The following is a 26,307-nucleotide window of genomic DNA, read 5'->3' on the forward strand; positions in this document are numbered from 1 at the left end:
TTTTCTTTGATCGGTCTTATTTTTTTGGGGATTTACCCCAACACTTTTGCATAATCTTGATGGAATCCTTCAATATCCATAGAGGCAATACATGTGAACTCTTAACTTTCATTTTTGATGCAATGCTTTCCATAATTTATATAAATCCAGATGTCTAATACTTCACATGGGATCTAACTAAAGTGCCAGTTCCACAAAGATATAATGGGATGTTATATCTTGTCTGCCACTCAGCCACATGCCTTTTGTCCTGACGTGGCGTGGATTGCTATTGTATAATTTGTGCTCTTTCTGTCTCTCCAACTATTTCACTGTTAGTAATTTCTGAAGTGTTTAAGAGAAACTCATCATTTAGGAAGAGAACATACCTATCTGATTTTTTAAAGCAATCAATTATACTTGTATCTGCACTATGGCTTTATTTGTAATATACACCCTAAGATTCCTACTGAATGCCTTAACACCAAGGGCAGAGGCCAGTGGCTTCAGGCACATCATTGAGCCTGCTCAGCATTCCAGACTCTGCACTTGGAAGAGGAAAATTCAATGGTCCCTGAGCCTGTGGCCTAGCATTGCTTTTCTTAGATAAAATACTTGGCATTTCAATGCCTTGGCTCACATTGCCTGTAAAACAAAGGAAGTGAACATGATGCTCTTTCAGATTTCTTAAACATTAATACATCTTGCAAATGAATGGAACTCTGAACTTTCAGTGTGCTATGCATCCTACAGTTTTACAAACAACACAGAACGTCTTTCCCACATACTGAGAATTGCTTTGCAAAGTCCGATAGGAGGCAAAGACTTTAAACAGGCTGCAAGTTCTTCCTCCACTCTGATGCCTTCTGTATTTTCTTAGCTATAGTAAATGAACTAACACTATGCCACACATTGTTTTAGGATGAGTGTCTCAGCACACTCATGATGTGCATGTGCGTGTGCGTGTGCGTGTGCGTGTGTGTGTGTGTGTGTGTGTGTGTGTGTGAACAGCCTTCACAGGAACCAGGTGTGATGTTGTGAAGGTCCCAATCTTAGTATCAACCCAGAACTACAGTTCATGTCAGCTGCAAGCCATACAGAACAGTGTTACTATGAAAACCTGTGTATAACCAACAAACACAGTGAGCGATATTTGAAAAATATATCCAAGCTATAAATACATTCTTACACATGCACAAATTATCCTCTTCTGGAATCTGGACTGTGTTGCCTCTGGCATGCTCACTCACGCCAACATTTATCATCCACCTTTTGGAGTCTATGAGTGCTAGGCCTATGTTAGCCATAAACATCACAGAAGAAAATAGGACTGAACACTCTTCCTTTAAGGGAAGGGGTGAAATGTACTTATGTGCAAATTGAAGCACTGATATCCCCCTTTCCTACTGGAAAACAACTGTTGACATCTTGGGTCAGAGAAATTTGTCTCCTCAACCTGAGTATTTTTTAAGCTGTCTTCTCACACTGGGGCAATCATTTCTCTCATCACAAAAAGGATTGTTTGGCTCAATGGTGTGGTTCCTATGTCAATGGTTTCTATTCTGTCTGGATGAAGATGTGGAATGATTTGTTTTGAAATAGCATGTAAAACACAGAAATCAAACATCGAAAGTTTAACAGACACACATGAAAGCATAAATAACACTATAATTTTAAAGACCTTCGTCAATAGAAACCTAGTCATTTTTAAAGATGAAATCATAATTATCATTAGATTCCTGAATGAAGAGAATGCATGTTGAAAAATACTTTCTTGTATTCCATGCTCATTTAAAAGACAAACCAAGAGCCAACTATGGAGGTGAGGTCTGCTGCTGGCAGCTTCCTGTGCATTAATTCTTCTGGGGATTTGTGGAGATGTCTCAGTGGGTAAAGCACCTGATGTGTTAGTGTGGGGACCCAAGTTCAAATTCCTAGATGTCATGTAAATTGGGACACTGCAGCACATTTGTAATCCCAGATTCCCTACCCCAAGATGAGACATGGAGACAGGATACCATCTGTGTGAGCTAGCAGGCCTGGAGAACACAGTGGTGAGCAAGAGACCCTGTCTCAGACAAGGTGCCAAGTATGGATCAACACCTGGAGTTTTCAGCCACATGAGGATGCTGAAACATGTATCCACATGATGCGTCCACGTGAAAGTGTGTATGTCTCTCAAAGCTTTTCTACATAGACCCCTGATTTTGAGACGGGGACTGAGGCTAAGAGAAACAATGTCCTCAGGTTCAGTCAGGAGAAGGGCAGAGTCTAATTTGTTTGTAAACCCACGACATTTGGAGGTCTGCTTTGATGCTGGGTTGGGTTGCCTTTTACAGGTGCAATTACAGCTGTCATGGAACTCTGCTCAGAGGGAGGATAAAGAGAGCCATCACTGGTGGAGAGACAAGCTGCAGGCCTCTATGGGCCTCTCTTGCCTTTCCAAGATGGGGTTGGGCCATTTTCTGGTGAGCAAATCTCTTCCATTAAGATGGAGAAAGGCTCACAACAACTATTAAGTATTCATTTTATATATTTTCTTCCTTTATCTATTGTTCATCCACTTATTTATCTAATTTGCTTGTATTTCCCCAATGTATTTGGTCAGAGAGGGATATTATATCCACCTACTCCTCTCTTCCCCTTTCCTCTGTCCCTTGAGGAGATCCATGCCTTCTGTCTGGCTCCCTCTTTTTTTATTCCTCATCTTAATCCCTGGATCTGATAGGGTCTTCACAGTAGAACTGTGAACAATGGTGTCTCACAGAATACCGGTAAGTTTTGTGAGAAATACGCCCTTGCGGGTTGGCTGGGCTGTCCTTCTCAACTCAAGTTGTGACCTTCTTCGAGGAAGCTTTGTTACACTGGTAGATGTCTGCAGTCTTCTCAGAGCCTCTGCCTCTCTCACCGAACTCAGAAGAGAGACACAGGGTAAAACTGTGTTTAAACTTCATATATTTTTTCTTCTGAAAGCTTTACTTAGGTAGGGAAACTAACTCTGGCTAAAGCATCTCAAACAAAGAAGTTAATACTTGTGATCCATGGACCATGAAGTCGGTCTATTTTTGTTACTGTAAATGGGACTCAAGATGGACAAGTGTGTAGCTTTTGTGCCCCCACATTAGAGAGATGATGTTACATGGAGAAATTTCAAGTGTTTCTTAAACTAATGTATAAATGTCTTCATTTCCCAGAGATTAGCTGCTACCATGCAAATATTTTAGGCAAAAAACATGGTGTCATCTGGCACCATGGTTGAAAGATAGCTGGCGCCTAAACTTGGGAGACCTTCACCAGGGGTTGCAGTGACAAGTCTCACAGGACCGTTATCAGTCTGAATTCCATTGTGACCATTTAATAACATTTACCATCAACAAACTAGATGCTATTTGCTTGGTCTTAAGTGTTCCTATGAATATTTTATACCCTTCTTTCAAGAAACATTGCTTTTGGAATACATTTTTATTCCTTTAGGGAAGGAAAGTTCCATGGACTCCTGGTCTGCATTTCTGAATGAGGTCTTATGAATTGTTTTCTTTTCTTTATAGGTAGAAATAACACTTCAAGATATCAATGACAATCCACCAGTATTTCCAACGGACACTCTGGATCTCACTGTGGAAGAGAACATTGGAGATGGCTCGAAGATTATGCAGCTGACTGCCATGGATGCTGATGAGGTAATTTATGTCTTTAGAATTTATGTAATCACCGTGACTCAGAGAATTTCAGGTGCATGGGAGCTCTAGTGATCAGTGACCAAGGTTACAAATTCTGTTTCCCCCCCCACCCCCCGAGAGCATCTATTAGTATGTTTGAACCCTGATATAAGAATGGGATATACTTAAGTCTGTAAAGTGAGTGTCTCACAAACATGGAGATCCAAGTTTAAGCATCTTCTCTCTCACAAAAAAGCAGTGTGAAGCAGTGCTAGCTTGTAACCCCACTCCTGGAGAAGATGAGGTGGATCTCTAGGGCTGGCTGTCCATCTAGTCTATTTGGTGAGCCCCAGGTCCCAGTGAGAAACCTTATCTCAAAAAAACCAAGATGTCCCAGCAGAGACAGCTCCTCAGGCAAAAGCACTGGCTGCTCTTGTAGAGGGCCTGGATTCGGCCCCTTGCATCCACCTTGGGGTGTTCACGACTGCCTGCAACCCCAGGTCCAGTGTTTCCAACATACTCTTTGACCTACATGGACATTGCACTCATTAATTAAAAATTAATACATTTTTTAAAGTCAAGTTGGGTAATCACTGAGAAACAACTAAGTTGACCCCTGACTTCCACATTCACACATACAGTTTGTACCTATATAAGCCCATACATACCCACAACACTAGAAAAATAAAAGAATGGGACCCTGTTTAAAACTACAAAATTTTAAAAATAAGGGAATAACAAACAAACAAACAAATTACAGGCTAGTTCTAACAGCCAATTTAGAAATATAATAGCCTAGTCAATTAATTTTGCAAAAATTAGTACAAGTGAATTGAACAGATATGGTCAGTCAGAGGCTGGTTTCTGATTAGCAATTCAGGTGTCTGTACTTTGCATTTTAGATCTCATGGACAAATAATTTTTTAAAAATAAAGGCCTCTAAAATGTGTCTTTATTCTTACATTTTCCTCATTTGTTTTTACTTTCATAGCAGCCAAGTATCTATTTTTTATTTTATTTGTGATTGGAAACAAACAATTTAAAACTAACACTATTTAAAGTGACCTTAAAAATCTTTGTTTTTAGTAATTATATACTTTTATATTTATTTATGTCTCTACAAATTTAACATTTTGTAATATTTATTTCAGGTTGTCATGCAGGAAACTAGTGAGGTTTTCAATTTACTGTAATGAACAAATTTAATGCCTATTAAAAAATTAATACCTATTGGCAAATGTGAAATTAAGACACAATATAGATTATCATCCTCTATATTTTATTGTAAGTGAAGACTTACAATAGCCGTTTTACAAATCACATGGAAGGTTATATAATTAATTTACATTTACCCACATAAAATCTCCTTGCTTGTTTTCTCCTTAGCAAAAGGTCTAATTAATGCTCTGCCGTTGTGGGGAAACCCTTCACAAACCCCAGGGCACCCTCCCATCTTCCCTTAGCCAAACCCCACACAAAACTGGCTTTCTTTCCTCCACTCCAGGAATGTCTGAATATCTGATTTTTTTAAACTATGATTAAATGGTTCATGGATTCACTTATTTAATACTAAAAGAGTAGGTAGAGCAAAGCTCCATGAGGTGATGCACACCTTTAATCTAGGGGCAGAGGCAGGTGGATTTCTGCGAGTTGGAAATCAGTCAGTTATACCCAGTGAGTGCCAGGCATCAGGACTAGATAGTGAGACCCCGTTTCAAAAACACAAAATTAAAAAGGTAAAGGAATAATAAGCAAACAAACAAACAAACAAACAAACCAGTCTTAACAGCCACTTTAGAAATTTAATAGCCTAGTCAGTTAATTTCGCAAAAATTAGTAGAAGAGAATTGAATAGAACGTAAAGTTTTAGATAATTACAATTTTCTTCTTAGAAAACATTTGGTGTTTTTTGTTAGTACCTGCTATCTCATTTCGTATGGAGAAATGTTAGTACTGATTCCCAGGCCAGTGATGAGACTGTCAGCTGTGAGACTGAACACCTGTCCTGTGCTTCATACGGAACATCTAATGAAGTTTAGCAACATCTCATGTTATTAAAGCTGACACAACATATTTAGCTGTATCCATTTATGAAATCTTACGAACTCCAATTTCAATATAACAGCAACATGAATATCATACAATTGATCTAGGATAATCAGCGCTGAATGGCCGTAATTGTATTTTAGAAAGAGAGAAATAAAACTCGTGTCTGAAATGGTGTGTTCTAATCACTTTAGTAGAATGGAGCAATAGCTATGTTCATTTTAATAAATATTTTATTGGTATGGATGTTGACTCTGTGGGGTATTATGATTAATATGGGATTTCTCAACCCAAATTATAGTGGAGTGCAAATAAATTGTATATGGAAATTTGATTGTTTTAATCAGCATACAACTCTCCTAAGAACTGTCCCCCTGAGACTGTTAGAGCCATTGTTAATTATTACTGGAGATGATTCCCTTTCAAGAACACATACTGCTGACATGTGTGCTGTGCTGTATGCATGGTCAGCTTCTCATTGTGGCTTTACAGTGCCTGAGAATGCGCCATGTACGAGGCTCATGCCCAAGTGCCTTCATGCTAGTCTCTGAGATACTCTTGTAGTCACAATGATATTTGAGAAAGAGTGGGGGGTTCCTTAGCTTTCTAGGTATTTACACCCAAGTTAGTTTTCATGCACCTTGTTTCTGTTTTATTTTTGTTGAGAGTTGGTTTGTAGATTTAATACATATGTAAGGCATGTAGGCATCAACACGTAGATATCCCACTTTACAGAGACTTAGGATGTGTGCAAGCATCCTGTTTAGGGTCAGGCAGGGTGGAGGTGAAATGGATAAAGCAGAAATAGAGAGGGGGGCTCTTGTCAGCAGGTCAAGACAAGAAAGGAAAAAGCTCTGGGAGAAGACTGGGGTGCCTGCAGACTCGAGGTCTCTCTCTCTCTCTCTCTCTCTCTCTCTCTCTCTCTCTCTCTCTCTCTCTCTCTCTGTGTGTGTGTGTTAGAAAAGCAGAGTGTGTCAGAGAGTTTAAATTAGTAAAGACGACAGAAGTCTGAAGCCTGGTTTAGGACGGTTCTTTATTTTGTTAAATGATAAACCCCATTGGGATCCTATCCTCTTTCCACAAACCTTTTTCTTAAATATGGGATGTTCCCATGGTAAAGGGAATTTCAGCTCTTGGCATGGGGAACTGGCATTTGTTTGACCCTGTATCAAGCAGAATGGGCACACAAGCTCCCAACAGGATTCACCGATTTGCCTTCTTTCCCTGAGTTGTTTGTGATGGATTTATGTTAACTATTCTTTGATAACCCTTTGTTCTCCTGGCTCTGCTTGCCAAGCTCCACACCTCTTAGTTGGAGTGGAAACAGCTCATTTGAATGTTTCCTGTTCTCCGAGGTCCTTGCTGTGGTTTGCTCTTTTCCTCTGTTTTGTCAGAACAGGGTTGAGATGCCAGGTGTCCCTTTTACTACGCTGCGGTAACACAGAACATTGTTGTGTTACTGACTGGAGAAATGAGTGACTTCAAAGTGCTGAGTAGGCAGATATTGCTAGGAAATTCTATCGACATATTGTTTTACAGTCTATATGCTTTTTCTTTAATTAATGTAACTGGGAAATATTCATGTGTTAGAGAAACTGCAAGGTACTGAGAAAAGGTCTCAGTGTCAGAAGGTTCCATTCTCCAGTCTGCATACTAAGGTCAGCTCAGAACATTCAAAGATCCAGTTGTTGAAAACAGCACCTCAGGTTGGAAAACTCAGTTGCATGCTGTTGTTATTTACTCTGGAACGCCCCATGGGGCTCTGCCTCTGGCAGCTCAGGAACAAGGCTTTAATGGCCTGTCCTCATTTGACAGGACTGGGGTGTTAAACAGAGTTTGCAAACCCCCCCATTTTAGCTCGGCCTCTTGACCATACTTTTCAGGTGTTCATGAGTAAACAGCATCAGCTGATTCTGAAGGGGAACAGATTGTTGTGTGGGTTCCATTGATCTTTACTGGCTTTCAGGAGAACGACTACCACTGAAGGATATTGTTTATTATTGTGAGTCATTTTGTAGATGGGGCTTTTTTTCTAAGTATGGAATCATTTATATAATGGTTTCAAAATGTTTCTTCAAATTCTCTTGACTTTCTAGTGTGTATCATTTTGATAGTCCAGAATAGATTGTAGCCCATGGCTAAGAAGCCATTAAAGTAGTAGAGGTTTTTTTTTTTAATAGAATATTCCAGAATGTGGGCAGATCAGCAGTAAAAAAATGCTCTTTGGATGTTTTTGTTCAACCATAAGATTACAGTGAATACATTAGATACAGGTGGATACACAGAGAGAATGAATCAAACTCGGGCCATCTTGTATTAAGTTATGGGAGGTTTTGAGGCACCCTCTTTATTAAATTTTAAGACTGGCTTTGGGAATACAGTATAAAAAGCTCATGGAGGCTGCTGAACATAGAATTTAGAATGTGGTTGTTCTTGCCTCAGGCTGTTGAAGCTGGTCTCCACACATGCAGGACAACAGAAACATACACAATAACAATCATCAAAACATCTCACGGAAAAGACGTACAGGTGCTTCGGATCTGTAACCCAGTCAGTCAGCTTTTTATTCCCACACAACACTTTAGTTTTTGCCTGATAATATTGGTGAGAGTTCTTTGAATATTTTAATGAATCAATTTCTGGATAGTCACAATGAGAAAAGGAAAATTTGTTCCCAGGAGCGGTGTTTAAATCAAAACAGGGTTGTCAATTCAGACACTCCAGGAATCCTTACACCTTGTAGTCAAGGGCAGTGATAAGACATTTGATGCCATAGATGGTGATAACTCTTCTGTCTAGATTGAACTTACTTGTGGACCACCACGTTAACAAGTCCTTCCCTTAAACAATGAAGAAAACAGATCAACTAGCATTTTCCTACATTCTCTATTCCTCAAGGACCACTCTAATTTTTAAAGTGGGCTTTAACCAACTTTGTCTTTGAAACAGCCGCATTTGGCAGGTCATCTCCTAACCTTGGCTGTGGTGAAGAGTGCCAGGGTGAACAGGAAACTGTCAATCTGTTTTTGAAATGCTGATTTCAGTTCCTTTGCATACACTGGGAGTAGAATCCATGAATGAATTTTCAGGCTTTTCCCTTGTTTGCCTTTTGAGATTCTCCCTATTGTTTCTACTAGTCCTCTCCATAGGGGGCCAGGGTTGTGAGTTCCCCCGGAAGTTCTTGGTGTTTGTTGCTTCTTGTGGTATGTAACTGCTCTGTTAGGTCTGAGGTGGCACATTCCTGTAGTTGTGTTGCTTGAACCTCTAGGGTAGTTGGTGACACTTCACCCCTTTTCACACCTGCAGCCTTTTCTAGACTCTTTGGAGAGATGGCTACATGGGTCCTTAGTTTTCATTAGGTCAGTAAATATTTTTCACTCTCTGGGTATCTTGGGAATTAAACTATCATGTGTATAGTTTGCCCTCACAACTTCCAGTCCCTTCACAGCCTAGAAGTCCTTCAGTTTGGTGACACCACAGTTACCACTTTGTGGTGGTCTTGTCACCTGCATTTTTTGTGTCATGACCACGAATTGATCAGCAAGACCAACATCATCAGGAAGAGAGACATTTGAGTCCCGACAGAGACTTAGAATTTCGGGTCTCCTGTTTAGGAGTTCACCTACTTTTGAACAGCATGTGAGATGGCTTCTCCTTTCTTTTACAGGTGAATAATCAGTTTTCCCAACACTTTGGATGAAGTACTTATTCTTAACAATTATCTAGGGATCAGTTGACTATTCCCATGGATTTAGTTCAGAGTTTTCTACTCTGCTCTGTTCTGGATATATGGAGGAATACAGTTTTATTACTGTAGCTTTGAAGTGTAGTTGAAAATCAGGAGGAGGGATACCTCCAGCTTTCTTTTTTGATGTTGTTCTTTTTTGATGTTTGATGATGTTTATTTACTTATTTTGACTTATGTATATGTGTGTGAACATAGTTTGTGTGTACCACATTATATAGGAGCTTGTGGAAGTCAGAAAAGGGCCCCAGACCACCCGGAACTGGAGTTAACAGGCATTTGTGAATCTCCATATGGGTGCTGGGAATGGAACCTGGGTCCTCTGCAGGATCAGCACATGCTCTTAACTGCAGAGCCATCTCTCCAGTCCCCTCTGTTATTCTCTATTTCTATAAAAGGTCATTAGAAAGAGACCCTGTAGACTGCTGCAGATGGTGTGGGCCTGGTAGCTATGCATGGCTATCTAGTGCATAAGTACAGATGAATTTTCTGTCTATTTCACCCATGATGTTTAATTTCCAGGGCATAACTCCTTCCCTTCTTTGTGGAGTTTCTACACTCTGACCTCTTGAAATTATACACTGTTACATGCAGTTAAAGCCTCACAGCCTCCTTTTCTCAAATTCACACTCACTGAAAATAACAAGAAGCAATATTCTTGACTCCAGCAGTTCATCTACCTGGTCTTTTCCTTCAGGGTGCAAATGCTCTGGTCACATATGCGCTCATTAGTGGAGCTGATGACAGCTTTCGAATTGACCCTGAGTCTGGAGACCTGATAGCCACCAAGAGGCTGGACAGGGAGCATAGGTCCGAGTACTCATTGCTTGTTCGTGCGGACGACGGCCTCCAGTCCTCAGACATGAGGATAAACATCACCATCAGCGACGTGAATGACCACACGCCCAGATTCTCCAGGCCTGTGTACTCTTTCGACATTCCAGAAGACACAACCCCTGGTAGGTGACATACCCTGAGATGTGTTTTGCGGGAATCACCTTTAATAGTAACGATGGACTCTTCTGGTTATTTTAAGAGGGGAGTAGCCTTTGCCACATGTTTATCTCCAGTTATAAAAACATATACATCACATTTTGTGATCTTTTGTATGACATCTTTTATGGGATTTCCAAGAAAATTATTAATATGTGAGAGAAGATGAGAAGAAGCAAACGTGTGGTTAATAACTGCAGTCATTTCTGTTTCCAAACGTTTCTGTGCCCCAAGTCATCAGCCTTCATGGCAGCCAGCTCCACCCTCTTTTACTATTTCAAAAATGTGTGAAACCAAGAAAAGTGTGTGAAAACCTATAGTTAGTGATTCTAGCCTTTACCAGCTGTCTGACCAGGCAGCACAGATCTTTCCTGTAGGCATCCATTTTTCAGAAGGAAATAATAATCATTAGAACTGGCAAACTATTGATTTAGAAGATAAATGTGAAGCTGCAGATGGTGGTTTACACCTGTGATGATAACATGCAGTAGGTGAGATAGGAAGAGAGCTGGGAATTAGAGGCACATTGTATTGGTGTCTGCAGAACTCAACTGTGCAGCAAGGCATGGTGGCACATGTCATTAATCCCAGGACTTGGAAGGCAGAGGCAGGGGCTGGGGTAGGGGCAGGGTCAGGGGAAGAGGCAGGGGCAGAGGCAGAGCTATCTGTGATGGAGGCCTGGTCCACAGAGTAAGTTCTAGGATAGCCTGAGCTACACAGAAAATTGGATAGAAGTGACTTCCGAATAATCAACCCCTCCCCATGACAGTTTCCCCTTTATTTTCTGAAATGAGTTGCTCAGTCCTTAATGAATTTATCAGCACCTCTATTCCTTGTATTAATTACAGAAATGACAAATGACCACTGGCACCAATAACTGCCAGCTCTAGGATACACATCTATAATATTGCTGGGCATCTCAGTTCCCTACACTAGTTATTGGCTCCAATGATTATATATTGATTTATTGATAAATTTATCACTCGGAAGCATTGGCTGAAACAATGTCAGAAGTAAGATTACCTTTCCATTAACCATTGCAGTGCAGCCTGAGCTTCATGGGGTATCTGACATGGTCCCTGAGTGTGGGTGTGGGCCTTGACTGTGGGTGTGTTAGTCTAGAAATCAGAAGAATACCATGCTCTCTGTTTTACAGTGAATTTCTATTTAAAATATTTGACCGTGAAAACACATTCTTGGTCTCAACCTATACATTTAGAAATATTCATACCCCTTGTTCCACTAATTTAGACTTGGATTGTCATTCCTTCAGGTTCCCTGGTGGCAGCTATTTTAGCAACAGATGACGACTCTGGTGTGAATGGAGAGATCAGCTATGTGGTGGAAGAAGACGATGGGGATGGTGTTTTCTTCCTGAATCCAGTTACCGGTGTCTTCAACCTGACCCGAGCCCTCGATTACGAAACACAGCAGTATTACATACTCACGGTCCGTGCTGAGGATGGCGGGGGACAGTTTACCACCATCCGAGCTTATTTCAACATCCTTGATGTCAATGACAATCCACCTGTCTTCAGCATGAGCTCCTATAGCACATCCTTAATGGAAAATCTGCCTCTTGGATCCACCGTCCTTGTGTTTAACGTCACTGATGCAGATGATGGTATGTCATTCTGTGATGTACTTACATACTCCACTAAAGTCCAGTGCATATTTTACATGTGTTCAATATTAATATTATAAATTAACTACATTATTAATATTTGTTTATGAATGGCATTCTATCAAGGTAGAAATTTGAGTTTTGACTTAACTATAGAGAATTTTTAAAAAATCAAGCAATTTGTCATATAATTTTTAACTATACACACAATATGTTTACATACTTTACAAATTTTACCTTTAATTTTTGCTCTAAATATTTTAGCAGCATTTTAGTTAAGTAATTTAGTGGTCAGAATAAAGATTCATTCTGAGTTTGTGTTAGATAAAAATATTATATAATACTATATATATATGTGTGTGTGTGTATAAATGTATTACTAAAACTTTTAAATATTTTTTTTATATTTATTCATTTACTTGGTGGGTTCATGGGTGTGTGGATGCATATACCATGGTGTGTGGAGGTCAGATGACAACTTGCAAAAGTTAAGTTTCTCCTACAATTTGGGTTCTGGGGAAAGCCAGCAGACTTCATTGTAAGCACATTAACCTGTTCAGCCATCTTGCCTGCTCATAGGTTACTTAAACTTTAAAAAAATAAAATTTTGAAGACAAAAGACAAAGAAAGTCTTAAAGAAAAATGCTTTATAGTGAATAATTAAATTATATATTATCAGATGAAAATAATATTTTCATAATAATATATTGGCAATAATATTATTATTGGAATAATATTTTGGCAAGAATTGCCTGGAAAGGCTGGGATTTGTTTAGCCAACAAATATAATGAAGTTAAGAATTTTAAAAAAGATTTATTTTAATTTCTGTGCATGCATGCATGCATGTGTGAGTGCATGCATGTATGTGTGTGTTCATGTGTTTGTGTGGGTGCATTGCTCTATGTGATTGCATGTATGGGGGACACAGCTTAGATTCTGCTGTCATTGTGTAGGCTTGCCCACCTTGTTTTATGAAACAGAGTCTCTCCCTGGCCTGAAATTTGTCAGCTATGCTTGTCAGTCTGGCTATGGGTTTCCAGACTCCACCTGTCTCTGGGTCCCCAGCATGGGAATTGCAAGTGTGTGCCACCATGAGCCTAATTTTTATGTTAGTTCTGGGAACCGAACATGGGAGCTTATGCTGCAGTTCTGGGGCCAACTTTCTATGCTAAACATATTTCTGCTTGGCATGTATGTGGATTATGATCTGTTGAAGACCACTGTATCCCCTGGAGTAAGTTTCACTTACCCTCAGAGTATTAAATGTAAAAACAATGAAAAGAAATGCAGTTAATGTTTCAAAAATTGCTGGAATGATCCATGCACAAGCAGTCACAGAGATACAGTAACTGTAAGCACCAAACCTTTTTTTAAAAAGGGTGTTTCCCCCTTAATTGTGCTGGTTAAAACTGTAAAAGTTTCAAGCTACATTTAGCCATTGTTTAGCCTGAATACTTTTATCAGTGTCATTTCCTGCACCTTGGCTTAAAATAGAGGACATAGTTCCTATTCCTTCTGGATTTGGAGGATAATGATAAGAGTGACCTTGTTTGTGAGAACACTAACACAATTGCAGCAAACACTTCCCATGTGTCTGTAAGTAATGAGTGCTAGATACACACTGAAATTTACAAGATTTTTCTTAGCCTTTGCTCAGAAAGTTCCTGATGGGTCACACTGCCATCTTCTACACAAACAAATGTTTTAGGAGAGCAACTTTAACATTTTGAGTTGTCTATGCACACACTCAGAGTTTAAACTTTAGGTTACACAATCTCAACAATAAGGCACATCTTATATATTATTGTTAAGGCATAAATCATACCTTTATTGATATAAATGTGTCTGTGCATGTTGCTAGAAAGTATTGCACAGAGCAAAATTTATAGCTTAGGATTACTGTGGCAATATGTTCACTTGCCATCCTGGAAACCATGGATGCTTGAGGCATGATGATCATAAAAGGATATTCAGATAGTGACACAACTGCCACTTTTTCTGAATGAATGTGTTCATTGATCCTTGGTGCATGGTACAGATTGAATGAAGACCCAATCTCATAGTCCAGTTCCCTCATGACCTTGTTGAAAGTGCTCTGTGAAGATGAGTGGTAACTGTTGTTACTGTGTATCTTTGCTCTGTCACAGGCAAGCAAATAGTAGCCTTTAACACACCTAAGGCAACATTTATGAATTGGACTAAATGCACACATTCATAATGCAGCCCAGTTTATAGTTCCAAAATGTGTTTCATTACTTTTACTTTATGCATTTATATAATGCTCTATAGTTCTTGGGAATAAAGTATACACCAAATGGCAATATAATATAATCACAATCAAACATGCACGCACACTTATTCACATTTGTACATGCACCCCCTTCCCCACTGAACACACACCTTTGTGCATCTGCACACCTCTCCTTGCAATCAAGCTCCCAAGAAAAATCATGGAACCATATGACTTCCACCAAGTTGAACTTGAATGGTTAGAAGAACAACCCTTATTCAGTGTAGTTTTCCACTGGACTGTAAAAGCCCACCAAGTAAAATTTTAACATTTTACTCAAAATTAAGTACATGTTTCCTGTTTTTCTGCTCTGACATTTGCTATGAGGAACAGGAGGGGAAATGGTTAGATCTTTGTAACTTTCCAAATGGGGACAGTGTGGAGAGGGGTTATGAGTCCTTCTGGGGTGCATTTTCTAGGTATAGATTTCAAGGCCAAGGTTGCTTTATTAATTAGACTCTTTAGAGAGAAACACCCCCTTTAAAGTGCAACTCAGTTTAACACTGTTGATTCTAGTTCTGAGATAAAACCTATTTTTTGCCTTAAAACATTCCATGAGATAACATATATGTTTTTGTTTTAGTCATTTTGTCTCTGAAAAAGTATATTATCTTTTAATTAAAACAAATTATCAACTTATTTTTAAAAGTTGCAAAGAAGACTACAGTGAAGATGGCAAAGAAAATATATTTACCATTATGTTTTAAAACCTCATTGAAAAGAAGTTTTTAGATAAGCAACAAAACCTGTGAGAGGGCAGATTTCCTTAGTTATCTCTGATTTGTTTTAAGCGGCATTGTCTAATTTATTATTATAAATTAAGTATAAATCGTTTTATTCATAGTGATAGTTGAAGGTTTATATTTTAGTTCCCTGACCCCTTTCCCTTCATAAAAGGCCGTGAGCTTTGTGACCTTGTTTCTTTCTCTTCCACAGTTTAACATTTACCACGAGAGCCAAGGATGCTTAGATCCATGACAGCAGGCTGGAATGGCTCCCAGTTCAGCTGATTTGTGTGAATCCCATACATCTTCACTGAAGTCATGTAGAATGTTATTACTGTTTCTAATTTCCATTGATCTTGGCTGGGAACCATTCTGTACCTCCACACAGAACCAAGTTTTCCATGGACAGTCTTTGGCATTGCTTTGACTCCTATGTGTTGGTGGTGGCTGTGGTTCTCAATAAGAACAAGAATTCCACATTTGCTTCTGGCTTTAGAAGACTCAGAAAATGTATTTATTAAAATATACTTTATGTAAAAAAGGACTCCTGGTATAATCAACTAAATTTAAATTTTTATAACAAAGTAGGTAGAAGGTTTTGCAAACCTGGGCCAGTGTAAGAGATGGTAAAGCACTCAGCTGACATTGTCCAGTCTGGAGCATTGATACTTTCATTCCTGCAGGTGGATTGGTGTACAGTCCCTGAGCTTCAGTTGTTCATATTTTCCCTGATGTTCAAGCCCCTAAGCTTATAAACTCTGCTTCATCCATCCCAGAGTAGTCTTCAGTAAAGTATTCTAACAAATGACCACAAGACACAGTCTATGACTCTAAAGACTTGTACATCAAAGTTTGCACAAGAAATTTTAGATCAGTACATTAGTGCCTGATTTTGCCTTCTGAGTATGATTTCTTAGAATCAGCATGCGGGGAAATGATGTGAGGAAGATAGATAGATAGATAGATAGATAGATAGATAGATAGATAGATAGATAGATGATAGATAGATAGCCCCTTAGGTCACAGGAACAGACAATACTAGAGAAGAAAATTCTATTACTTGGATAATTTGCCTCAAAGGGAACTAGAGAATCAAAAATAGTAAAAGCAAACATGTACTCAAGTGTTTTCAAACCCCAGAGAAATATCTTTCACAAGAAAATGTTAGCAAACTTTTCTAGGAGATTCTTAGCCAAGAGCAGACATTGTTTCTGATAGGCAGGACTCAGAAAGCTCAATAGTTACTTAAGATGAGATGGGAGAGCAGGCCTGACATTGAGAGCTAGTTGGGAAAATCTGTTCTGAGGCAGGAAATCTGCTCTCTCACTGGCTTTGTTGCTTATCTAAAAACTTCCTGTCAATGAGGGTATAAAAAGTAATGGTAAATATATTATCCTTGCCATCTTCACTATAGTCATCTTTGCAACTTTTAAAAAATAAGTTGATAATTTGTTTTAATTAAAAGACGATATATGTTTTTAGGGACAAAAAAGATATTATCTAAACGTGGGCCACTGACAGCATGACCTTTCAGCCTGCGCCCTTTCATGTCCAACTTTATTGCTAGCTGTTCCTTTAAGGACTACTTTTTCAAATGTTTGAATGTGCGTAAAGCTTGAGAGGACCTATTTCCTTAAAGTACACTGCTTGGCCAGATGCGTAATAGGAATTAAAAGTATTTATTAGTTCTGACAAGAAATGTAAAAGGAGACTTTAAGCATCCATGACTAATGTCCTACATCAGAACATTTTATTACCCTTCTCTGAAAACTGGTGTCGGCCTCAATAAATTACTGAAGTTATAAATGTTTAGCTAATAATATAGAGAGTGGCATTTGTAGTGTTGGGCCCCAGAGAGTTATGTGATAGAAACAAAGAAAAGTTTAGAAAAATATCTGCTTTCTGGAACACTTTCCTCCTCTTCACTTTGGTAATTTAACATTTCAACGTTGCAGTAAATAACACAGCCCGTATGGATCATTTGTACACCAGACTGTAAATGCCTTTCAGATCAAAAGCTCAAAGCAGGCAAACAGTCATGTGTGCAGTGTTTCTAAGTGTATAGGCTTATAAGTAAATCATCCACAATCACTTCATGTACAATCACTCAGAAAATCACGATAGTGGGTAACATGTCAGAAATGCTCTACTATGCAGCAGAACCTTCTTGTGCCTTCCATTACCATCTCACCTGTTCACTAAACTTAACTTTTCCTCTTTCACTTCTAGGTGTCAACTCTCAGCTGTCCTACAGCATCGCTTCAGGTGACAGTCTTGGGCAGTTTGCAGTGGATAAGCATGGAGTCCTCAAAGTCCTCAAAGCTTTGGACCGGGAAAGCCAGTCCTTCTACAACCTCGTCATTCAGGTCCATGACTTGCCCCAGCCTCCTGCCTCCAGGTTCACGAGCACAGCCCAAGTCTCCATCATCTTGTTAGATGTCAATGATAACCCACCCATGTTTCTTTCCCCCAAGTTGACGTACATTCCAGAAAATACGCCCATTGATACTGTTGTCTTCAAGGCTCAAGCGACAGATCCAGACAGTGGCCCCAACAGCTATATTGAGTACACTCTCCTGAACCCTTTGGGAAACAAGTTCAGCATTGGGACCATTGATGGTGAGGTACATCTCACTGGAGAGCTGGACAGAGAGGAAGTTTCCAATTACAGCCTGACAGTGGTGGCCACAGACAAAGGGCAACCACCTCTGTCATCCTCTACCGAAGTTGTGGTTATAGTCCTCGACATCAATGATAACAACCCAGTTTTTTCCCAGGCTATGTACCGAGTGCAGATTAAGGAGAATACACTCACTGGCACAGATATAACCCAAGTGTCCGCAACAGACAATGATGAAGGCACCAACGGGCAGGTCCGCTATGGCATCGTGGGTGGAAACACACACCAGGAGTTCAGGATCGACTCAGTGACAGGGGCCATCACAGTGGCTAAGTCTTTGGATAGAGAGACGACCTCTGCTTACACTTTAACCGTTCAGGCCACGGACAGGGGCAGTAGCCCTAGAACGGATTCCTGCATGGTCGCCATCACTTTACTTGACATGAATGATTTTGTCCCTGTATTCGAGCTGTCTCCATATTCTGTGAATGTTCCTGAAAATTTAGGGACCCTGCCCAGAACTATTCTTCAGGTCAGTATACTTAAGCGCAGCAGGGTGTATAGTACCATCAAGACCTTAGACCAAAAAGTTTTCTTCCTGAATGGTGTTCAGGTTCTCCTCTGTCCTCTCACTGTTGTGGAGTGGGGGGTGGGGGGAGGGATAGATGCAGACATAGAAAGCCTTGAAGATCAAGGCTTATGAACATCCTGCCTGGGACTTATGTCATTTGCATATACTCATTTTGCACACATTTGCTCATTTGAGTATTTTAAAATTGAATTTTATTATGAGAAAAATATCCACATATAAGGCAATGTCAAATTTTGGAAAGAGTTCATTTAAAATAGTGTTCTACCTTCCCTCTTTGCAGCTTCCCCCTTCCCCCCCCAAAAAATGTGGTATACATTTTTGGGAAGCCTTCCACAAACTGTACCCATTGGTTTACGTATAGATTTCTGCAAATATGTTTGCATAGTACATACTATTATTTACTACTTTAAGTACAACATCCTTAGACTTCTTTTTAATGTGTATGAGTGTTTAGCCCTCATGTGTGTATGTACATGTTACATGTGTGCACCATGTGTGCCCAGTGCTCAAGGAAGCCAGAAAATCGAATCTGATCCCCCTAGAATGGGAGTTACAAATGGTTTTGAGTACCATGTAGGGTGCTGGGGACTGAACCTGGGCCCTCTGCAAGAGCAGCCAGTGCTCTTATCCACTGAGCTACCTCTAGGCCTCTATACCCTTGCAACACTGTCTACACCCTTATCCTCTGTTATCTCTCAGTCGGTCTACATGCTTTACATGTTAGGTGACTCATTGTGGTCGCATGATTGCTCTCCCCTGTAGGTGGTGGCAAGAGATGATGATCAAGGACTAAACAGCCAGCTCTCCTATGTTTTGCTCAGTGGAAACGAAGACAATGCCTTTGCCCTCACAGCCAGTGGCGAGCTTCGGGTGACCCAGAGTCTGGACCGGGAAGCAAGAGATCATTTTGTGCTGGTTGTCACAGCTGCTGATGCAGGTGGGTCCGTACTGCTTTGCTCAGTTTTGTGTCAGATCCTCAGTAGAAAATGAGTATAGTTTTATTTGTTACCGAATCACATGTTTATTGAAACTTCACCAATGCTTAGAACAGTTCCTAATTTATATTGAGTATAATTGATGAGATTTCAGTGGTAAATAGCAAGAGTCTCTCCCCTCCCCTCCCAAGGTGCAGCTTCTGCATAGGAAAATTTTCTAGTCCTTAAAGCTACCTGAACGTCTATGAGTGTGACCTTTTACTCCTAACACACCGAGCAAAGGCCATTTTTACTGTGAAAGATTTTTATATTAATATGGTATATCTAAATTCTTATTGAATATAATGTTCCATGTAATCAGAGGGACTTTCAGATTATAGGTAATGGCATGTCCCAAGGACAGTGCCTTTCATCTTTAACTGAGCACTGTCCTCTCTTAGGCTGCCCTTTCCTTTCTAACCTCTCTCCTTCTCTGGACCTTGTAGAGAAAAGTAATATCCCTTCTCTTTTTAGTGTGTATGAATTACCTTGTTACATTATGTGCACGATTTAAAATTCCAAGGAAGAGGAACAGAATGCAGTGCATCAGCCACATACAACTTAATCCAAATTAATCTGAGACCTGCTCATTATGTCCCCATGAGCATTCGTCACAGCCTTCAGGCTCTAGGTGTATGCATGCTTCCATAAAACCAACAGAGATTGGCTTTACAAATCAGTCAAGGTGCCTGGGGAGGTTGAATTCAGGAGAAACTGGAAGGGAGTTGGATTTTGGATCCAAGGTTTTATTGCTAAAATATTCCAGCCTTAGCTGTCATCACTCATTATGGCTGGAGGCATGTGGTCAACCCCAGACACTCACAAACACAAATACGGGTTGTGGAAAGGAAGTGGCAAGGTCAGAAATTGGGTGGAGGAACTGAGTCCCTCAAGGGATCTGTGTCTGCAAAACTTGTGGCACCAGGAGGACATCCCAGTGGTGGTGGGTACTCTGGGGTGTGGGAGGGAAGGAGGATTTAGAGGTACAATGTAGGATGACCTGTGATGAGCAGGGGCACAACACACAGAGAGTTCTGGCAGGGAACTCTGACTTTGGAGCATTCCAAGTCAAGAGGCATGGCAGAAAAAGACCTTCCCATTTTAGCTAGATTATCTTTCCCTCCAAGGATTCCTAAGGATTACTGAAATCAGTGGGCTGAGCAGCAAATGAGGTGATGTTGAATAGGTAAGGGATGTTGTTTTTCTTATAGCCACCCGTGTTTATCATTACAAAGTTTTATAAAGGTTAGTCTTTTCAGCACAGGATTTTTTGTTACCATCTCTATTATCCACCATTAGGACAAGACCATTTAATACTTTGGCGAGTGTCTCCTAGCCAGTGAATGGCAAAGTCAGAACAAAGATGCCCTCAGAGCTCAGGGTACTCTAAGTCTTTAGTGTTTGGAAAAGGAGGATTTGAAGCAAGTATTTACTCCCAAGTCATCTGATAGATAAGCCAGATCACAGCCAGCACAGGGAAAGGGGAGAATTTTGAGTTCAAATCACTCTTGTTTGAATTCTGGTTTCTCCATCATCTGGGTGGATTGTATCATTCTTTTCTACCTTAGCATCTTCTGTGAGATGGTGTAATGATATCTTAGTTTTGGTTCTGTGGCTGTGCGAAAATACTTTGAAAAAAAAATAGTAAGGGGAAAGGGTTTGTGTATCTCACAAAACTAGGTGGGTGGCAAGCCAACACTGTGCAAAGGTCAGGGTGGCAGGAAGTCCACTCTGGTTGCATCACATCCACAGTCCGGAGCAGAAGGCAGTGTATAAATGCATGCATGTGTGCACTCAGCCTGATGTCTCATCTTTCTTCAGTCCAGGACTGAGCCTACAAAATGCTATGGCCAACAGAAATTCCAGATGAATCTTTGGTCTTCATTAACCTAATTAAAAAAGTACCTTACAAGCATGCACACAAGCCAACATAATCCAGACAGTTCCCCAGTGAGACTCCACTTTCTGCTGATTCTGGATTAGGTCAAGTTGACAAAAATGGACCATCACAAAGAGTAAATTCAAAGTTCTTCCTGTGTTGTGTAATCATGTTCTATTTATTAAGCTGCTTAATCTTGTTCCAAACCCAGCAGTATACACAAAAATTTAATAGTAATGCCCTACATTTATTGGTAGCAAAATTTCTAATGAAGACCCTAAGTGTCACTCCTGTACTCACAGACAGAAAAGCAGATATTGTGTTGAAATCTGTGCCTAGTAAACTCAGTTGTCAACTTGACATACGTAGCCTGGAGTCATCTGAGGGAGTCTCAGTTCAAGAATTACCCAGATCAGATTGGCCTGTGGCCATGTCTGTGAGGAATTGTCTCAATTGTTGATTGATGTGAGAGGGTTCAGGGCACTCTTAGGCAGTGCCACTACCTAAGAGTTATAAGAAAGCAGAATGAACAAGCCATAAGAAACCAGCCAGTGAGCATCATTCCTTTGTGGTTTCTTCTTCGTTTCCTGCCTTCAAGTACCTACTTTGAGTTCTTGACCTGACTTTCCTCAGCAATAGACTGTTACCTTCAAGTATAAGCTGAACAAACCCTTTCATCTCCCACATTGCTTCTGGTCATGTTTATCTGGACAACAAAAAGCAAACTGAAAGATTTTACTAGAATATTTTCAAGCTATTGACAGCCCTGTCCTTGATGACCACAGCCTGTGCTCAGATAATTTCTACACAAACTTACTAATCATTTTATAGTTTTTGAAAATTTTGTACTTGAGTATTCTATTTACCTCAGCCTTTCTCCCCACAATTCCTCCTGTGTTTCATTCACTCTCAAATTCAGAGCCTCTTCTTTAAATATTATTCTTACACACATGTGTGACTATAATCTCACTGAATCCATTCAGTGTTGCTCATATGTGCATGTGTTTGGGGCTGACCAATCTGGCATAGGATAACCTGTCAGGGTACTGGTACCTGGAGAGGACTGATATTCTCAACAGCCATTTATTGTCTAAAGCTATTCATCTAAGGGATGACCTTGTGAGATTTGTCCCACCCATGTTATAATATTGACTGGTCTCAATGTACACATCTTGTTTAAATAACTTAAATGGAATTAAACTACTTATAATGATAATACTTTCGTTAAGATCCATAGATTAACAAAACCCCGAGTGGTGGGAAATCTCTCTTCAATTGGTTAATAAGAAAGCCCAAAGAATACATACATCCAAAATGATATAGGCTTTTCCTGTTACCCTTGGAACTGACAGTAAAACCCCCTAACATTTTTGATATTATAAGTAATTCCATGTTCATTGTAATACAAATATTGATGGTATCAGGTTTCATAATCTACAATTCAGTCCTCTTTTCCAGGCTTGAGATCTCTGGCAAGGGACGTACACACTGGCCACCATGATTAATAGTCAGAGCAGTAGGTAACATGAGAAAATTCAGAAAAGTATGAAGGATCTGAGATATCAGATGACATGTTGTCAAATTTGTAGTGTTCAAAGTTCAAGTAACTATCATAGTACTCTTCAAAAAAATGTTTAACAAACAGTTTTATTCCAAATCTTCAAATCACCTTTGTCCTACTCTCTTGAAACTTTCACCCATTGATAGCCAAGAATTGACCAGCTGTGGTAATATTTTAAAAACTGTTATCAGAGCATATTAGCCAGGCAGGGCCCTAAATCCCTTACTTCTTCCCTACTTAACTCCAGAATGCCAGCCTCACTGTATTTTAATTAGTGACTGTCTGCATGGCAGTGCACAGAGAAGCTTTCTGTCCTGTGCTCATGGTAAGTTCTACCCATTCTATCAATCTGGATGTGAAACTAAAACAGAACAGGGCATATAAAAATTCCAGCTCAGCTTTCTAACACCATTAAAATGCTGAACGTACTGCAGCTTAATCAAACACAATATTCTGGTTGTCTTCAGTCAAAGATAAGGGCGCCTCACCAGCTTTATGTGTTGATTGTTGACATATGTGTTATGTGTTGCTTTCTTTTGTTTCTTCATGAGTATGTACTGTAACAGGGTAGAGGCCTTTCTGAACCTATGTTGTCTCCATCATTAATGAATGAAAGCTATTCTGGTTCTCCAGGTTGAGGAGATCATCTTGGCACAGGTAATGTTCTTCTCATGGTTACATGCTCAGTTCTTAAGTAGCCTCCCTTGCAAGGGTTTACAAATAGTGTCACCACCATGTAGAGACTACAGGATGTCTTAGGTACAGTAAACAGCATGAGCAGAGAAGCCAGCACACTATACTTAAGAGTTTGCCATGGAATGTTAATGTATAAAATATAAAGTCTACCCTGGAATTAAATATATAGCCCTTTAGTGTTCAACTTAGAATCAGAGATGTCTTCCATGCTCTAGCCATGGTGCTTATTAATAATATTAATGCTGGTATATAATATGTAGTACACAAAATAGGTGAGAGTCTGAGTTATTAGCTATTGATATTAAGTCTCATGTTTGATAGGTGTGTCTCAAACTTAGTTGATCCACAGTAAGTAGTTGTGACTCTGACACCCCTATCAGTGTTTACACAGCTGGTGAGGAGAAAATTTTTCCATTCTTTATCCAGCTTCCTTGGTAAATTTAGTTTATTAACAAGTGGGCTCAGGTTCAACAAGGTTCACAACTGTTCTGAATGGATCTCCTGGCTTTCCTCTCCACTGTAACTCCTCTACTCATGTGAAGGAAAGGGTGACTTTATTTATTATGAGAAAGGGTGATTTATTTATTATGAGAATGACTTATAGTCTGTAGTCCATCTAACCCAACAATGGGCAACTGTGAATGGGAAGTCCAAGAATCTAGTAGTGGCTCAATCCCATGAAGATAGGTGTTTCATATGATCTTCTGTATAAGCTGAAACCCAGAAGAAGTAGGCTCTAACAGATGTGCTGGCAAGGAAATAAAAGCAGGTGAAGAAGAAGAAAGAAGAGGGAGAAAAAGAGAGAGAGAAAGAGGGAGGAGAGGGAGTGGGAGGGAGAGGAAGAAAGAGGGAGGAGAAGGAGGAAAAGGGGAAGGAGGAGAGGGAGCAGGAGAGGAGGAGGAGGGGGAGAGGGAAAGGGTGGGAGGAGGAGGAAAATAAGGAAGAGGAGGAGGGGGAGAGGGGAGGAGGGAGGAGGAGGAGAAGAAGGAGAGGGAGAAGGGAGGAAGAGGAGAAGGAGGAGGAGGAGGAGGAGGAGGAGGAGGAGAAGGAGGGGGAGAAGGGAGGAAGAGGAGAAGGAGGAGGAGGAGGAGGAGGAGGAGGAGGAGGAGGAGGAGGAGGAGGAGAAGGAGGGGGAGAAGGGAGGAAGAGGAGAAGGAGGAGGAGGAGGAGGAGGAGGAGGGGAGAAGGGAGGAGGAGGAGAAGGAGGAGGAGGAAGAAGAGAAGGAGGAAGAAGAGGAGGAGGAAGAGGAGGAGGAGAAGGAGGGGAAGAAGGGGGAGGAGGAGAAGGAGGAGGAGGAGGAGGGAGAGGAGGAGGAGAAAGAGGAGGAGGAGGAAGAAGAGAGGAGAAGGAGGAAGAGGAGGAGGAGAAGAAGGAGGGGGAGAAGGGAGGAGGAGGAGGAGGAGGAGAAGGAGGAGGAGGAGGAGCAGAGGAGGAGAAGGAAGAGGAGGAGGAGATATTGTCCTTATGTAGGCCACCAGCAGTGTGAGTATGGCTCAGATTAAAGGTGTGTACTACCACACCTGGATTTGGAACTTGCTCTGTCCTTAGGCTGGCCTTGATCTTAAGAGATCTTGCCACTGGAGGATTTTTAAGACAGCAATGGAATACAATGATTTGTTTTATGATGTTAAAGTTTGTTATGGCTATTCCTGGTTGTCAATTTTCCTACCTGGGATTAAAGGTGTGTACTACCTTGCCTGGGTCAAAGCATTTCATAATCCTGATCAAAAGTGTGTGTCATCCCTTATCAAGATCCAGGTCAGAAGCCTGTGTCTTCCAGCCTCAAGACCTGGATCACAGGTGTGCCCTTTATTTCTGGACTGTAGTTCATGCTTGATGTAGTCAATTGACAATCAGGAATAGCCATCACAGCCTTTAAGGTAATAAATTGGATGACTGTATTCCATTTTTGTCTTTAAAATCCTCCAGTGGTTACCCTTGACCATATGTCAAGCTACTCAGGCACTTCTGACCTGCTTGACCTTCTCAAACACTTCCTAGTCCCTTACCTTGAACAGTCATGGCACGGGGACTGTAGCTTTCACAAAGTCTCTTTTCTGATATTTCTTTCTGTGTCACACTGCTGTATGTAGTCTTTATCTTTAGATAGAGTGTCATGTAGCCTAGGCTGGCTTGGAATATGCTACATACTAAAGATGAGCTTGACCTTCTATTCCTAGTTCTGGGGTTACAGACTTGTACCACAAGGCTTAGTTTATAAGGTGCTGAGGACTGAAACCAGAGCTTAGTGCACTCCAGGTAATTATTTTGTACCTAGCTATAGAATCAAATAAATTATTTTGTACATAGTACAAAATCTGGATCTTGGAGAAGTCTGGGGAGAGGGGTAAATATGATCAAAATATGTTGTATGAAAATCTTAAATATTTGATAAAATATTATTTTAAAGTCTAAAACCAAAAATTTCCAAGGGCAGGTTATTAAGAATTAGTTTAGACATGTTTTATTTGAGATATAATGAGAAATACTTTTATGTAAGCCAAATATAAACTTTTATTTCTTAGGAAAGGCATTCAGATAGGCATACCACTTAGGGAATGATGGAAGTCTGTAGGTACTACCTTTGTGTGCCCCTGGGTGTTTGTGAGAAGAATGAAAGAACACCATTTGCTCTCAGAATAGCTAGTTAGTTGTGTAATACTTTCCAAAGCTGATGACTTTAAAATGAACATCCACCCTCCGCCCCCTGCTGATGATTAATTAGAGTGAAGCCCCTCATTTGAGGTCTTTAGCTGCTAATGCGTTCATGGGTGGGCACCATGAGGGCAAGTCCTTCACTGAGCCTCACTGTTTCCACTTACTGGCTTTGGGCACCATATTCCCTTTTACAGAGCATTTATGAGTTTCTTCTTAGGGATTGACATTTTTATTAAAAAACACCTATTTAAGAATTAAAAATAT

At 40.2% G+C, this 26,307-nt stretch overlaps 1 protein-coding gene across 2 annotated transcripts in view; it reads left to right on the forward strand.

Annotated features, from left to right (window-relative positions):
* Positions 1 to 26,307, forward strand: part of Fat4 (FAT atypical cadherin 4) — a 125,443-nt gene that overhangs the window by 51,702 nt on the left and 47,434 nt on the right. For both annotated transcript variants that reach the window (XM_076932322.1, XM_034500505.3), the window contains 5 exons: positions 3,528 to 3,659; positions 10,127 to 10,388; positions 11,696 to 12,046; positions 17,292 to 18,214; positions 19,037 to 19,211. In XM_076932322.1, coding sequence (XP_076788437.1) covers positions 3,528 to 3,659; positions 10,127 to 10,388; positions 11,696 to 12,046; positions 17,292 to 18,214; positions 19,037 to 19,211 — 1,843 coding nt within the window. The remainder of the gene's footprint in view (positions 1 to 3,527; positions 3,660 to 10,126; positions 10,389 to 11,695; positions 12,047 to 17,291; positions 18,215 to 19,036; positions 19,212 to 26,307) is intronic.

Source organism: Arvicanthis niloticus, chromosome 4 (genome assembly GCF_011762505.2).
Source record: "Arvicanthis niloticus isolate mArvNil1 chromosome 4, mArvNil1.pat.X, whole genome shotgun sequence".
In the NCBI taxonomy this organism is placed as follows: Eukaryota; Metazoa; Chordata; class Mammalia; order Rodentia; family Muridae; genus Arvicanthis; species Arvicanthis niloticus.